This window comes from Myotis myotis, unplaced genomic scaffold (genome assembly GCF_014108235.1).
Source record: "Myotis myotis isolate mMyoMyo1 unplaced genomic scaffold, mMyoMyo1.p scaffold_m19_p_18, whole genome shotgun sequence".
Classification (NCBI taxonomy): domain Eukaryota; kingdom Metazoa; phylum Chordata; class Mammalia; order Chiroptera; family Vespertilionidae; genus Myotis; species Myotis myotis.
Genome location: NW_023416322.1, coordinates 20,530,148 through 20,545,696, shown reverse-complemented (window position 1 = coordinate 20,545,696; position 15,549 = coordinate 20,530,148). Strand labels below are relative to the sequence as shown.

At 37.9% G+C, this 15,549-nt stretch overlaps 1 protein-coding gene across 3 annotated transcripts in view; it reads right to left on the bottom strand.

Annotated features, from left to right (window-relative positions):
* The window catches only part of ACBD6 (acyl-CoA binding domain containing 6), a 131,206-nt gene that overhangs the window by 83,842 nt on the left and 31,815 nt on the right, over positions 1-15,549 (bottom strand). For all 3 annotated transcript variants that reach the window (XM_036343175.1, XM_036343177.1, XM_036343178.1), the window contains one exon: positions 842-924. In XM_036343175.1, the coding sequence (XP_036199068.1) occupies positions 842-924 (83 nt within the window). The remainder of the gene's footprint in view (positions 1-841; positions 925-15,549) is intronic.

The following is a 15,549-nucleotide window of genomic DNA, read 5'->3' as shown; positions in this document are numbered from 1 at the left end:
AACTTTTATAACAACGTTTCCCTTCCTCCAGCTCCTGAGAACTACTATTCTACTTTCTATATCTGTAATCTGAATACTCTTGACATCTCATATAAGTGGAATCATATAGTATTTATTTTTTTGTGACTGGCTCATTTCACTTAACATAATGTCCTGAAGGTTCACCCATGTTCTAGCTATGTTTCAGAATTTTCCTTCCTTTTCAAAGCTGAATAACATTCCATTATACATACCATATTTTGTTTATTCACCCATCAATGGACACTTGGGTGGTTCTACCTCTTGGCTATTATGAACATGAGTGTGCCAAATATGTCTGTCAGATTCTCTTTCAATTCTTTGGGATACAGAACTAGAATTAGAATTGCTGGGTCACATAGTAATTGTCTGCTTAATTTTTTGAGGAACCTCCACAATGTTTTCCTTAGTGTACCGTTTTATATTCCAAAGTGATCTTTAATTTGCAGCTAGAATGAATGAACTATAAAAATGAAAATCTTTACAATTATGGTATTTTGAGGAAAACTAACAACAAAAATCCAAAGCTTTAGATTCTCTGAGACACAAAACCTTGCCCTACCAAATATTTATATGGTGGGAAGGGTTACTATCTGGCACTGATTCAGACACAATGATTTTAATGATTATACACCTTAAAATCCTTCCCTGCCATTTATGATCTTTTTAGATATACCACCAAATCAGTTTCAGGTTAAGAAAAAGTTCTTCACAAATGAAAGTTTTCAGGATCAAAAATATATAAATACACACACAATATATATATATATACATCCAGATAGAGATAGATATCCCTATATCAAAGACCGGAAGAGAAAATTACCTGATGATTTCTTCATGATACAGAGAACTAACAACTGGTCCGCCAAAACCAGTATTTGCTTCTTTTCCTTTCTTCTCTGGTGACTGTGGGAGGGATAAAAGGTAGAAAAAAAAGACACAAGGGTTAAAGCAATGTGTATTTAAACTAGTTACAAAACACTACTTTGCAAAGGATTACTAAAAGTTTGACGGTCCACCATTTCTTGAAGGTGCTAGTTAACAATTTCAAGATGGTATCAAAAAGGCAAGTGTACTCTCAGGTCATCAGAGCAGTGGAATGAGTACCCACTAGCAAGCTATGTTCATTCCATTAGTGCCTATGGAGTCACCTAAAAGCCATTCCCCTAACTCAGTGGTTGGCAAACTGCAGCTCGTGAGTCACATGCGGCTCTTTGGCTCCTTGAGTGTGGCCACGAAATTTCAATCACACTGTACGTGTGCGCCACACGTGGTATTTTGTGGAAGAGCCACACTCAAGGGGCCGCAGTTTGCCGACCACTGCCCTAACTGATTATAAGATGTTAGCTAAGTTCAAGGTAGAAAATATGGATGTTCCATGTGGAAAAATGAGGCCCTGGCCAGCTTTGCTCAGTGGTTAGAGCATAGGGCCCCCAGACTGAAGGGTCTTGGGTTTGATCCCTGGCCCCAGTTGGGGTTTGTGTGGGAGGCAACCAATTGATGTGTCTCTCTCACATCGATGTTTCTCTGTTTCTCTCTTTCCCTCCCTTCTTTCCACTAAGAAAATTAATGGAAAAAATATCCTCAGGTGAGTATTAAAAAAATATGAAATAAAGGTTATCAGGAAAATCATATCTACACTAACAAAATTAAAATCCCCCCCCCCCCAACTACATAGTAAACTACGTAAACTACATAGTAAAACCTAAAATTCAACCATAAAAAAAATATTTTTAGGTGGCGGAAAGGAAGAAGGTGGAAGGGAGAGAGGAAGGAAATCTAAAATAAAAGAAAAAGAGCCATCTTATGGAAGCACGTTCCAAAATCAAATATTCAATACTCTGTTCCTTGATATTCTTAAAAAGCACAAGATGAAGATTAAATTTAGAAATAAGATTCTTCCAAAAATGTAATGTGGAAGCAGTGAACTTGGATGTTATCACTGTCTGAAAGGCTTAAATTGCAACTTCTGCAAAAGCCCACTTCTGCAATACTGAGTCTTGACACCCTTATTTAAAATCAATTGGCCATAAAAATGAGGTTTTATTTTTAGACTCGATTCTATTCTACTAGTCCAGTGGTCAGCAAACTGCGGCTCGCGAGCCACACGCGGCTCTTTGGCCCGAGTGTGGCTCTTCTACAAAATACCACGTGCGGCGCACATGTACAGTGCGATTGAAACTTTGTGGCCCATGCACAGAAGTATTTTGTGGAAGAGCCACACTCGAGGGGCCAAAGAGCCGCATGTGGCTTGCAAGCTGCAGTTTGCCAACCACTGTACTAGTCTATCCTTATACTAGTACCAATGTTATAATTACTTCAGCTTTATAGTGTGTTTGAAATAGCAAGTGTGAATCCTCCAATTTTGTTCTTTTTCAATATTGTTTTACTATTTGGGTCCTTTGCAAATCCATCTAAATCTGAGAACTGACTTTTTCATTTCTGCAAAAATGGCATTTAGAATTTTGGTAAGAGATTGCATTGAATCTGTAGGTCACTTGGGTAGTACTATCATCTTAACAACATAAAACCTGCCGATCTATGAATCTTTCCATTTATCTGGGTCTTCTTTAATTTGTTTCAACATGGTTTATAGTTTTCAGTGTAAAACCTTTAACCTCCTTGGTTAAAATTATTCCTAGGCATTTTATTCTTTTGAATGTTATTGTAAATGAATTTTTTTTTTTTAGTTTCCATTTTGGGGTTTTCATTGCTGGTGTATAGAAACACAACGGATTTTTGTATGTTGTGTATGTTGCTCTCATATCTCACGAATTTGCTGAATGAATTTATTAGCTCCAATAGTTTTTTGGGAGATTCTTTGGATTTTCTGTAAGAATCATCTTACCTGTCAACAGAGCTAGTTCTGCTTCTTCCTTTCCATTATGAATGCTATTTCTTTTACTTGTTTTATTGCTCTGGCTAGAATTTACAGTACAATGTTGAATAGCAGTGGTATAAGTAGGTATCCTTGTCTTATTCCTGATTTTAAGGGGAAAGCTTTCTGTCTTTCACCATTGAATGTAATGTTACTTGTGATTTTCTCATAAATGCCTATTGTACTGTTAAGTAAATTTCACCTTCACCTTTAAAGCTGTCTTAAATGGTATAGAATTATGAGTTGATAGTTTTTTCCTTTTGATGTTGCCCCTACTGATTTCAGATTTCTGAAAAGAAGTTTGCTGTAGTTCTTACATTTGTTCCTCTGTATCCTTTTCTTTTCTTTTTTTTTGATCTGGATGCTTTTAAGATTTTTTCACTGGTTTTCACCAATTTAATTATGATGTGTCTTGGTGCTTCTTCTGCTTGGGGTTCACTGAGCTTCTTGGATCTATGGGTTTATGGCAGTGATTCTCAACTAGGGGAGTTTTTTGGGTTTTTTTGCCCCTCTTTTCTTCCAAGGATATCTAGCAATGTCTAGGGCAATTTTTGGTTGTTGCAAGTGAATGGTCCTATTGGCATCTAGTCAGTAGAGACTGAAGTTGCTGCTAAACATCCTGCAATACATAGTTCAGCCTTCTGCAACAAAGAATTATCCAGCTTCAAATTTTAATGCTGCAAAGGATGAAAGACTCTGATTTATAATTTTCATAAAATGTTTAAAATATCAGCTATCATTCATTAAACTGTTTCTTTTTTTCTCGCTTGCTTTTTGTCTTCTTTCTGGGACTCCAATATGCTACACATTGCTTGGTATTTTCCCATAGCTCATTAGGCTTCTGTTCATTTTTGTTCCGTCTTTTTATTCTCTGTGCTTGATTTTTATTAGTTTCAATTGCTACATCTTTAAGTTCACTAATCTTTTCTTATGCAGTATCTAAGCTTCTGTTAATCCTATCCAGTGTGTTATATCAGATACTAGAGGCCCAGTGCACAAAAATTTGTGCACTCGGGGGGGTTGGAGGGGAGGGGGGTCCCTCAGCCTGGCCTGTGTCCTCTCGCAGTCTGGGACCCCTTGGGGGATGACCACCTGCTGGCTTAGGCCCACTCCCCGGGGGGACTGGGCCTAAGCTGGCAATCAGACATCCCTCTGGCAGCCCGGCAGCCCTTGGGGGATGTCCACTTGCCAGCGGGGAGCAGGCCTAAGCTGCAGTCGGACATCCTTAGCGCTGCTGAGGAGGCAGGAGAGGCTCCCACCACCGCCGCTGTACTGGCAGCCATCAGCCTGGCTTGTGGCTGAGCAGAGCTCCTCCCATGTGAGAGCGCCCTAACCACCAGAGGGCAGCTCCTGCATTGAGTGTCTGCCCCCTGGTGGTCAGTGTGTGTCATAGTGACCAGTCATTCCCAGTCTTTCTGCTGTTAGGGTCAGTTTGCATATTACCCTTTTACTATATAGGATAGAGGCCTGGTGCACGGGTGGGGGTCGGCTGGTTTGCCCTTTAGGGTGTCCCGGATCAGGGTGGGGGTCCCGCTTGGGTGCCTGGCCAGCCTGGATGAGGGGATGATGGCTGTTTTCAGCTGGTCACACCCCCTTCCGGGTGGGGGTCCCCACTGGGGTGCCTGGCCAGCCTGGATGACGGGCTGATGGCTGTTTGCAGTTGGTCACACCCCCTTCAGGGTGGGGGTCCCCAATGGGGTGCCTGGCCAGTCTGGGTGAGGGACTGGGGGCTGTTTTCAGGCTGGTGGGTGACTGAAGCTCCCAGGCTCTTTTTTTTTTTCTCTCTTTTTTTTTTATTCTGGGATTTATTTACCTTCTATAGCTGTCACTGGAGCTGAGAGCCAGCTCCAGCTCTGAGGCCATTGCCAGCTCTGAGGCCGTGGCTGGCTGAAAGCAGGTATTTGGATTTGTTTAGATTCTATAATTGAAACTCTGTTGCCATCACTGGCTCTCTAAGCTCTGAGCCACTGGCGGATGAAAGCAGGTACCTGGGGTTTGTTTAGCTTCTATAATTGCAACATTGTTGCATCCGGAGCTCAGAGCTGGGCTGCAGCAGGCGAGGAACCTTGGCTTCCTCCATCGCCGGGGCAACCAAGCCTCATGTTCGCTTCAGCTGTGTGGCTGCCGGCTGCCATCTTGGTTGGCAGTTAATTTGCATATCTCGCTGATTAGCCAATGGGAAGGGTAGCAAAGTTACAGTTAATTACCATGTTTGTCTATTAGATAGGATTATTTTCTTCTCTAGAAGTTCCATTTGGGCTTTTTGTATCTTCCATTTCTCTATTATGTTCATGTTTTCCTCTACGTTCGTGAATATATAGAATATATTTATAATAGCTGTTTTCATCTCTATCATTTCTGCTTTCATTGACAGGTATTTTTCTTAGTTAAGGGTGCTATTTTGCTGCTGTCCTCAAATGCTTGAGAGACTTACTGTAAACCAGACATTGTAAATTTTACACTCTTGTTTGCTGGTTTTGTTGTGTGCCTTTAAAATATGTTAGACTTTGTTTTGGCATGAATTCAATTATGTGGAATCAATTTGATCCTTTCAAGGCTCACTTTAAAACCGTGTTAAGGTAGTGGCAGAGCAGCCTTCAATCTAGAGCTTAATTTAGCCTCACCACTGAGATGAAATCCTTTTGAGGCCTCTACCATATGCCCCATATATTACATTTTCTTTCCACTCTTACTAGTAGGAAATGAAACATTCTCAGTCCTATCAGCTCCAAGAATGGTTTGGCCTACTGCTTTCTTGTAATTCTTTACCCAGCCTGTTAGTTCCCTTTCACACACACACACACAGATTAGTATTCAGTCAAAGGGACACCTCTGCAGATCTTTGGAGCTCTCTCTCCCTCTGCAGGAACATCTTCTCTAGTATTTGGTCCTGCATTTTCTAGCTCAACTGGATCCGCCCTCCCTTTACTGTAGCCTGAAAATTACTTCCAGGCAATAAGCTGAAGCAATTGTAGAGCTCCTATTTCCCTTCTCTCCTAGTTGTATACAACTTTTAGTGCCATTTCTAAAAACTATTGTTTTATCTATTATGTCTAGTTTTCTTCTTGTTTTGGCGAAGGGTAAATCTCATTCCTGTTACTCCATGCCAAGGAACAGGAGTCCTACAAACATTAATTTAAAAACCAGCTCAATGTTCTATGTACCAATGTACTATAACTTACTTAACCATTATCTGATAGTTACCTACTTAGGTTATTTTCACTTTTCCCCTCATAAATATATGATGGATATCTCCGTACATAAAGCATAATACAGTTGTAATAAAAATTTTTGGGAAAAATATGACTCTATAATTTGAATATATTGTATTCTAAATATGTTTCTTCTTCCTAGGATTAATTTCTCATTCTGAAGCAACAGCACAAAGCATGTTAGAACGCTGATGATAACTTTTTTATTCCTGGGGGGTGAGGAGAAGGGAAGATTATATCTTGAGCAGAAATATTTCAAAAATAATCTGCCATTATCAGATTGAATTCAGAATAAAGCTGCCAAAGATGCATTAGTTTTCGTCTCCATCCACTTCATCTATAAGAAGGGGTAAACGTTGGCTACTTTAGCCTCTAGATTTCCACTCCAATGGAATGTTTCTCACAGAGGCTTAAGAAGTTTATTCCATTTCTCTCTACTCAAAATCCATTAAGTTATTTTTATGTTGCATCAGCAGTTAAAGAAAGAGACTACAGTTTGGCAGCCAATAGGATAAAATTTGCCAATTCTTACATTGCCTCGGCCTATATTATTTGAGACACTGAAATGTTCCTTCACTCAGAGGGGAAAGGATAAGTTGTTGGCTGAATCTTTACCATTTGGATTCAGATTCCACATTAGTCAGTTGCAGGGTCAAGACTTAAAACCTTGTGAAACTTTCTTTCCATCTGAAAAATAACTACTCTAAATGTTATCAGGCTAATATATGCAAGGAGGGGTTGAGTTTCTTGTTTCCACATACTACTACCTTTTTGGCTTCTGTTTTATTGGTTTGTTTACTTACTTTGTTTATAGGTTTAGCTGTACGACTGGGTAAATAAATCTCTCTGCTTTAGATTCCTCATTTGTAAAAAATAGGATTCATCACTATCTCATCTGAGTGTTTAAAGTATTTTAAATAAAGTGTGTGTGTGTGTGTGTGTATATATATATATATATATATATATGTAACATTGCTCAGCATAAAGTGAACACTATATAAATATTCAGCAATTTTTCCAAAATATTGCCATTTCTCCAAAGATAAAGTGTCTCAGCAAGACAGATACAAAATGTTTTGAGGTATAAAATTACTATATTGAACCACAAGTCTTTAATATTCTCCTGATAAAACAAACCTCCAAACCAACCAGAAAACCTAACAAAATAACTATTATTAGAAAAAAAGGAAAGCAAACTAGGACTTAATGAATATATTCCATATGCTTCACACTTTACATATATTTTCCAATTCCAACTTCAAAACATTTCTATAAAGTTGGCATTTATACTATATTTCATTTAATTAAGACATCAAATTATAAAGAGCAGCATTATTTTATGCTAAGAAAAAATATAGCCAATTAAATATAATATATACATCATCTATTTTAAGACATATCCAGAATTTTATAAATGTTAAAAACCGAGTAACTCCCTTATACTTGATAAAATATATCTCTATTTTACAGATTATAAAGATAAGAGAAGTACCCAATGGCGCACAGTAATTGGCAGAACTGAGACCTTCTGATATCTAAAGCCTGTGGTGTTTTTTATTAAATGATGCTACCTCTCCAAGCTACTTTAGGGACCATTATCACATATTTACAATATTCTGAATTAAAATTTTGTTCTGTTTCTTAGGTGTACACTTTTTAAATTTAAGTAAAGTATTTCATTAGTTCAAAAAGAAACTTTTAAAATTAAAATAAATTCCAGTAACTATGATTTTTGATGAAATGCATAAATGGGAATACACAAAGGAATCAATTAATATTGCTAAATTAGATGTATTTTCATTCTATAGCCTTTTCCATTACATTTGCCTCTATTCAACCATCTTAAGATGGATGAGTTCATGAAAGAGAGGTTCAGAGATTGATAAAGAAAAACAAGTCTAATGGACATCTTATGTGTGGCTTATCAAAGTCTTTGGAATACTATCTTACTGTTTTAATAGGTTTCCATATTTTGCGTCCCAACTTTATAAGAGAATCCTCAAAACCACATTTCTGAAATTCCCTTGCAGCTGGAATATGCAGGCCAATGACCTAAATTCCATCAATCAGATGCACAAACAAGCCACTTGGATATATCACTGACCTATGGCAAATCACACTTCTTGACTCACAGCTCAAAATTTGGTTGAAATAATCTCTCTAACAAAAGCAGTTGACCCTTGAGCACCGTTTGAACTGCACAGGTCCGCTTACATGTGGATTTTTTCCAGTAAATACTATAAACATATTTTCTCAATAACATTTTCTTTTCTCTAGCTTAGTTTATTGTAAGAATACAGCATTAATATAACATACAAATTATATGTTAATCAGCTGTTTATGTTATCAGTAAGGCTTCCAGTCAACAGTAGGCTATTAGTAGTTAGGTTCTTGCGGAGTCCTAAGTTGTACATGGGTTTTCAACTGTGCAAGGGGTCAGAACCTTTAACCCCTGTGTTGTTCAAGGGTCAACTGTAAGCAAAATTCAAGCAATTAAATAAAACTTATCATATGAATTCTTATTTTAAGTACACAGGACAGTATTAATTTATGTCATACCAAATTTCAAGTAAATCAAAGTTATCCAATTAAGTTTCTAGTGTCAAAGTCAGTCCCTGCTGTAGACTGTAAGTTCATTCTCCAGATCTGGAATCAAGGAGGTATTACTATAATAAGCAATCTCCAACCTAGAGCCACTGGATCGATTATGATCTTGCGCTATCACTATAATCATAAAATCAAATTAATCCTGGATTTAACTACTATATATACTTTACACCAGCTTAGAATTAAGTTTCCTGAACTGCATCCAACATGGTACTAATCCATAAAGGAAATGTATTCATAATTAATTATTCAGAAATATAATTCTAATCAATGAACCTTCAAATTTTTTTTTGTTTTTGTTATTCTCTTGTCACTGTCAGACTTATTCAGGTCAGTCTTCTAAAAACAAAAAGGCTATGGTAAGTTTATAGTTTTAAATTTTCAGAATAGATAAGTTTATAAGCAAAACCTTCAAAAAGTTTCAAAACTGCTCCTCTCATTTTCTAACTCTACATCAAGCCATTTCAAGCATGATTGCTCCCAGGGTAAGAAACTTGTGTAGACAATAATTGTATCTGACAGCAGCAATTACATGCAAGGTTGGAGATGAGAACACCATTAATGTGTGGGCAGTAATTGGTCTGGTATTTTCTGTTACTACTGAAGAGAATTCATGGCAAGCTTCACTTTGGATGCAGTTTGGTCCAAGAACATGTGAAAACACTGGTTATAGGAACAGCAGGCATGCAGAAAATTCCTTTTTTTTTTTAATTAAATCTTTATTGTTCAGATTACATTTGTTCCTCTTTTATTCCCCCCATAACTCCCCTCCTCCCAGTTCCCGCCCCACCCTCCGCCCTCACGCCCCACCCACTGTCCTCTTCCATAGGTGCACGATTTTTGTCCAGTCTCTTTCCGCATCTCCCACACCCCTTTCCCCCCCAAGAATAGTCAGTCCATTCCCTTTCTATGTCCCTGATTCTATTATGATCACCAGATTATTTATTCACTTGATTCTTAGATTCACTTGTTGATAGATGCATGTTTGTTGTTCATAATTTGTATCTTTACCTTTTTCTTCTTCTTCCTCTTCTTAAAGGATAACTTTCAGCATTTCATATAATCCTGGTTTGGTGGTGATGAACTCCTTTAGCTTTTCCTTATCTGTGAAGCTCTTTATCTGACCTTCCGTTCTGAATGATAGCTTTGCTGGATAAAGTAATCTTGGTTGTAGGTTCTTGGTATTCATCACTTTGAATATTTCTTGCCATTGCCTTCCGGCCTGCAAAGTTTCTGTTGAGAAATCAGCTGACAGTCGTATGGGTATTCCCTTGTAGGTAACTGGGTCTCTTTCTCTTGCTGCTTTTAAGATTCTCTCTTTGTCTTTTGCTCTTGGCATTTTAATTATGATGTGTCTTGGTGTGGTCCTCTTTGGATTCCTTTTGTTTGGGGTTCTCTGCGCTTCCTGGACCTGTAAGTCTATTTCTTTCACCAGGTGGGGGAAGTTTTCTGTCATTATTTCTTCAAATAGGTTTTCAATATCTTTCTCTCTCTCATCTTCTGGCACCCCTATAACTCTGATGTTGGTACGCTTGAAGCTGTCCCAGAGGCTCCTTACACTATCTTCGTATTTTCGGATTCTTTTTTCATTTTGCTTTTCCAGTTGGGTTTTTGCTTCTTTGCGTTTCGAATCTTTGACTTGATTCTTGCGCTCCTCTGGTCTGCTGTTGGGTGTCTGTATAATATTCTTTATTTCAGTCAGTGTATGCTTAATTTCTAGTTGGTTCTTTATCACAACATCGAGGGTCTCATTAGATTTCTTGAGGATCTCACTACATTTATCGGCGGTCTCACCAGTCTTTTCAAGGGCCTTAGTAAGTTTATCGGCAGCTTCTAGACAGTTCTTGAGAGACCTTAAAAGTGTGGTTTTGAGCTCTATATCTTCCATTTCTGACATTTGCGTCCTGTTTCTTTGTCTCCGCATTTTTATATCTTTTCTTGGTGCACCCCCTAGTGGTCTTTGTGTGCAGTCTTGTAGTTAAGCCTTGATTGTTGTCGGTAATACCAGGGGTGATTTGACCTCCAGGCTAACTGGCTATGAGAGTCAGCTGTGTCTGCAGTGGGAGAGCTTCTGTGCTGGATCTCTAGGGCGGTGCTAATCTAGCCTTTGCCTGAGGCTATCTGGCAAATGGCTCTGCGCAGGGCGGGTCCCCGGGGATCTACAGGGCAGGCGGAGCAAGCAGTTATGGCGGCTCTCAGTTCCGTCCCCAGGGGCTCTGCCTCTCAGAGTCCCAGCAACCGCTGCAAACCTCGGAGAGAAAGCTGCCTTCGAGTTCCGACCGAAGCCAGACAGTCCTGCTTCTCCCATTTGAGTCTGGGTCCCCAGAGACTCGCCCGGATCTGGAGCTCAGAGTCTGAAACTCCCTCCCGATTGAAAACAACAACCACGCCCTCCGCCGCCAGCCCGCTCCGCGTGTGCACTCCGCACCTGAGTATTTCACTTCAGCACTGCGCCTCCTCTGAGTCTGGGTATGATATTCTCTTTCCTCCTAGTTGTAGAATTTCCACTCAGCCAGCCTTCCTGTGGTTCTGGATGATGTCCGTTCTGTCCTTTAGTTATATCTCTGAAGTGGTTGTTCGAGGCAGCAATCTCCGGCGTTAACCTATGCCGCCATCTTGGTTTCTCTCTAGGCTTTTCCAGAACATTCCTTTGATAAGAGACTGATAAAGCATGAAATAGAAACTACTAAAATGCAACATTAAAAGGTATTCCCATTATACCTTTCAATTATTTGTGAAGAGTATCAGAAAAATTCACACAATGAATACACCAGGCTCCTCAAATTATGATGGGGTTAATGTCCTGATAAACACATCACAAGTTGAAAATATCACCAGTTGAAAATGCATTTAATACACCTAATATACCAAACATAATAGCTTAGCCTACCCTACCTTAAACATGCTCAGAACACTTACAACTGCCTACAGTTGGGCAATTATCTTGTTTCATCTCAAGAGTCATTGCCTTCCTCTTCTTCTCACCAGAAGCAGGGGACACAGATGAGCATTTTGAAGACATGATGGGACGTGAAAACACAATATCCAATAAACTCTGGCAACAATACACCAAAGAGTATTGTTTGTTTACCCACTCTCATGATTGGTGGCTGACAGGGGACTGCGGCTCACTACTGCTGCCCAGCATCACAAGAGACAGTACTGTTCCAACTAGCCCAAGAAAGAAAAAAGTTCATAATTTGAAGTATGGTTTCTACTGAATGTATATCACTTTTGCACCATCATAAAATCAAAATATCGTAAGTAGGAGACCATGTGTATGATCAAATGCTGACCTTTACTTAGAGATCAAATAAATTATCTTTCATAACATCACACTATAACAAAAGCTTAATGAGTATGTGAAAATTACATTCACTAGAAAACCTGAAAACTCTGGAAACATAAAAATGAAAACCCAGCATAAAACAATAGGAAGATGGCAGACTAAACACAGATCTTTGGCTCCCTCCTCCTACACACAGCACACAGAATAATTCAACAACTAAAATAAGCCTGGAAGAAATTATGAGTACACTTAGAGAGGATGGTTGGGACCTAATTCTGAAGATATATCCCCTTAGCAAGTAGAGAGGAGTCACACCTGCCACATGCAGGTCCTTTATTTATTTATTATTATTATTTAAAATATGTTTTGATTTTAGAGAGAGAGGGGATGGGAGAGGGTGAGAGATAGAAACATTGGTGAGAGAGAATCTGCCTCTGACCAGGAATCAAACAGGCGACCTCTTGGTGCACTGGAGGACACACTCAAACAACTGAGTCGCACCAACTAGAGCCACCTGCAGGTCCTTTACATGTTGAATCCTGCTTGCTCTTTCAGTCCTAAACCATCCTGGTAGGCTGAATTGTCCCCAGTCTCTTTGTTCAAAAGGGACCTACCTTTTCTTAGCATTACCCTAGAGCAGCGGTTCTCAACCTGTGGGTTGCGACCCCTTTGGGGGTCGAACGACCCTTTCACAGGGGTCGCCTAAGACCATTGGAAAACATATATAATTACATATTGTTTTTGTGGTTAATCACTATGCCTTAATTATGTTAAATTTCTAACAATGAAAACACATCCTGCATATCAGATACTTACATTACGATTCATAACAGTAGCAAAATTACAGTTATGAAGTAGCAACGAAAATAATTTTATGGTTGGGGGTCACCACAACATGAGGAACTGTATTAAAGGGTCACAGCATTAGGAAGATTGAGAACCACTGCCCTAGAGACTCCTAAGGAAAGAAAAGTCTCTTATTCCATCTCACCTTGTCTCAGTGAGAGATCAAAGGTTACTAGTTCATTGGCCCACTAGATTAGGAAAAAATTACATTTGCTTTTGCCAGTCAGTTGATTATTGCTTAAAAGACCTCAATAATCAGATCAGTGCTAAGAAAACTTACAATCAGTAGTCAGAGAAAAATTATAATCACTTAAGGAAATGGGGGAGGCTAGGATGACTCAGATGAGTGGCTTCTCTTGAGGGAGGCAAAAATTAATGGAAAAAAACAGAAGAGAATTTTCATACAATAAAATGTAAAAATATATAGGCATACAGAAACACTAAATATATTATTCCATAAAAATCTGCTGTACTATAAACATTAGCTTCTTATCGATGTTGATAATATACATCCTAGTTTAATATTTCTCTCCTACAGCATGGCTCAAGATAGCTCAGTGAATAAGCATGATTCAGAAACTGGAAATGTTTTTAAAAAGACAATATAATTGTTAGAACCACATTCAAAGAGCATATGTCCACATAATGAGGCATAATTTGTTAATATCCCTAACATTTTTCAGTTCCACTCAATTCAACACAGTAATAAACACTGAGCTTATCACTGAAAGATGTATAAATCATGGTAACTTTTATCAAGACATTTAATATTACCAGGGACTTAGGATGTTAACATGTAAAACAGATAAGAAACAATATATAAGATCAAATATTAAAATGCATACTAGAAACAATAAATGGGGTAGATTTATAAGGAGGAGAAATTAGTGTGGACTGGAGGCTTCATGGAATGAACAGGAACTGACCAGGTCTAAATAAAAACAGGTAGAAACAGTAGAGAAGGCATTTCAGTAAGCAGCATGAGATCCATTGTATTTGAGGAGTAAGGAGGAGGCATGTCAAATAGGAGTCCATTTATGGTATGTAAAGTTAGAGATAAGTTTAGAGTTACAATGTTGAGGATAGAGATACCGGCTAAAGAGTACTTGAAAGTAAGAATTAAACACTTACATTTGAGTTAATGATTCCTAAGAAGTTTAGTATAAAACTAATTACTGTCATTTTCCTGTTAAACTTCATTATAAAGAGAAACAAATGTTCCAGTATAAAACTGTTCCTCTCCATATGCAATATGATCACACTTAGAATGTACTAAATTTTAAAATACACAGTTTCAAATGTTCTAATAAAAGTAATAATATTTTTCAGGATCACAGTAGTAAAAAGCACTAACAACAATTCATATTATAAAACGTTAAAATTATTTATAACATTAAGACACTGAAAGTGACAAACTCATCAGGCAATTTGGTAGTATACCAGAATGCTTAAGATAGTCCAGCTATTCAAGAGAAATATCTAATATTTTAGTAATTTGGCCCCAGTCTACCTTAACATTTCCAATTTTGAAGCCATGTTCAATAATTTAACTTTTTTTGCACTTCTCTATAATTATAATTTATTATTCTCTTTCCTAAAATCTCCCCACCCCCCATTATATCTCTAAAGTTTGTTACCTACCATCTTCGGATGTGAGGAAACATCAGTTCATCAAGCCAGAGATTCAAGTATTCAATCTTAGCTTAGCTAAGGAGACTCAGCTCATAATAAATAGGACTCATAGCAGATGAATATCCTGATGATGACAGGCAAATGAGAAGACTAGTCCTTTGTGACTATTCTAGTCCCAATATAAAGGTCTGTTTACTGGGGACTAGGGGGCTCACTAATAGCTGTTGGTACATTTAAAAGGTGTTCTTACACATTCATTTTAATTCAACTATAACATTCACAGTGAAAGGACTCTGGCTCCCCATCTGGTGATACATATACAATGCCAAGATCTCAAGTTCCAGGGGGAAGAGGAAAAGTTTAAGAGAATTAGTTATTTAATTCATAAACTACTCTTACTCAGGATTCTATTAAAGGAGGGATGCTTGTACAAGGAAAAGACTGTTACGCATCTAGTTGTATTATGCAATGTTCTTAAATTTTACAAATGGAAAAATCAGACACACGTGATCTCAAGAAAAGATTTAAACCCAGTAAACGGCATACTTTTCATCAAGATGTTACTCTGGGAGTAAAGATTTAATTTAGTAAGCTTTGACTCAAAGTGCAAAATGAAGGCATTAGCATATTATTTATTCTAATTATATTCAATTTTAAAACAGCAAACCAACAACATAAAATTGAAATATAAATACAGCATATTCAAGAGGGATTTCCTGGGACTATTTATGACCATATTTCTATAAAAATATTTACTACACATGTGATTTAGAAGCAGTCTTTTGCAATGAGGTTGTAACCTCTATAACAATTAATAAATATGAAGTCATTTATTTTCAAAACACCCACAACATCTTGTGAGTTAAAATAAAGTTTCATAGACTATAAAATTAAATATAAACAATAAGCACTGTAGTATGTGGCTTTTAAACTACACTGGCCAAAACATCAAAATTCCAAAGGGAAACTCATGAAGTTATTTCATAAGTTATTATTAATTGATAGCCTAACCTGGATCTATTTTATCACTTCCAAAACTGTCAGAAGGAAGGATACTTCCAGCCTAT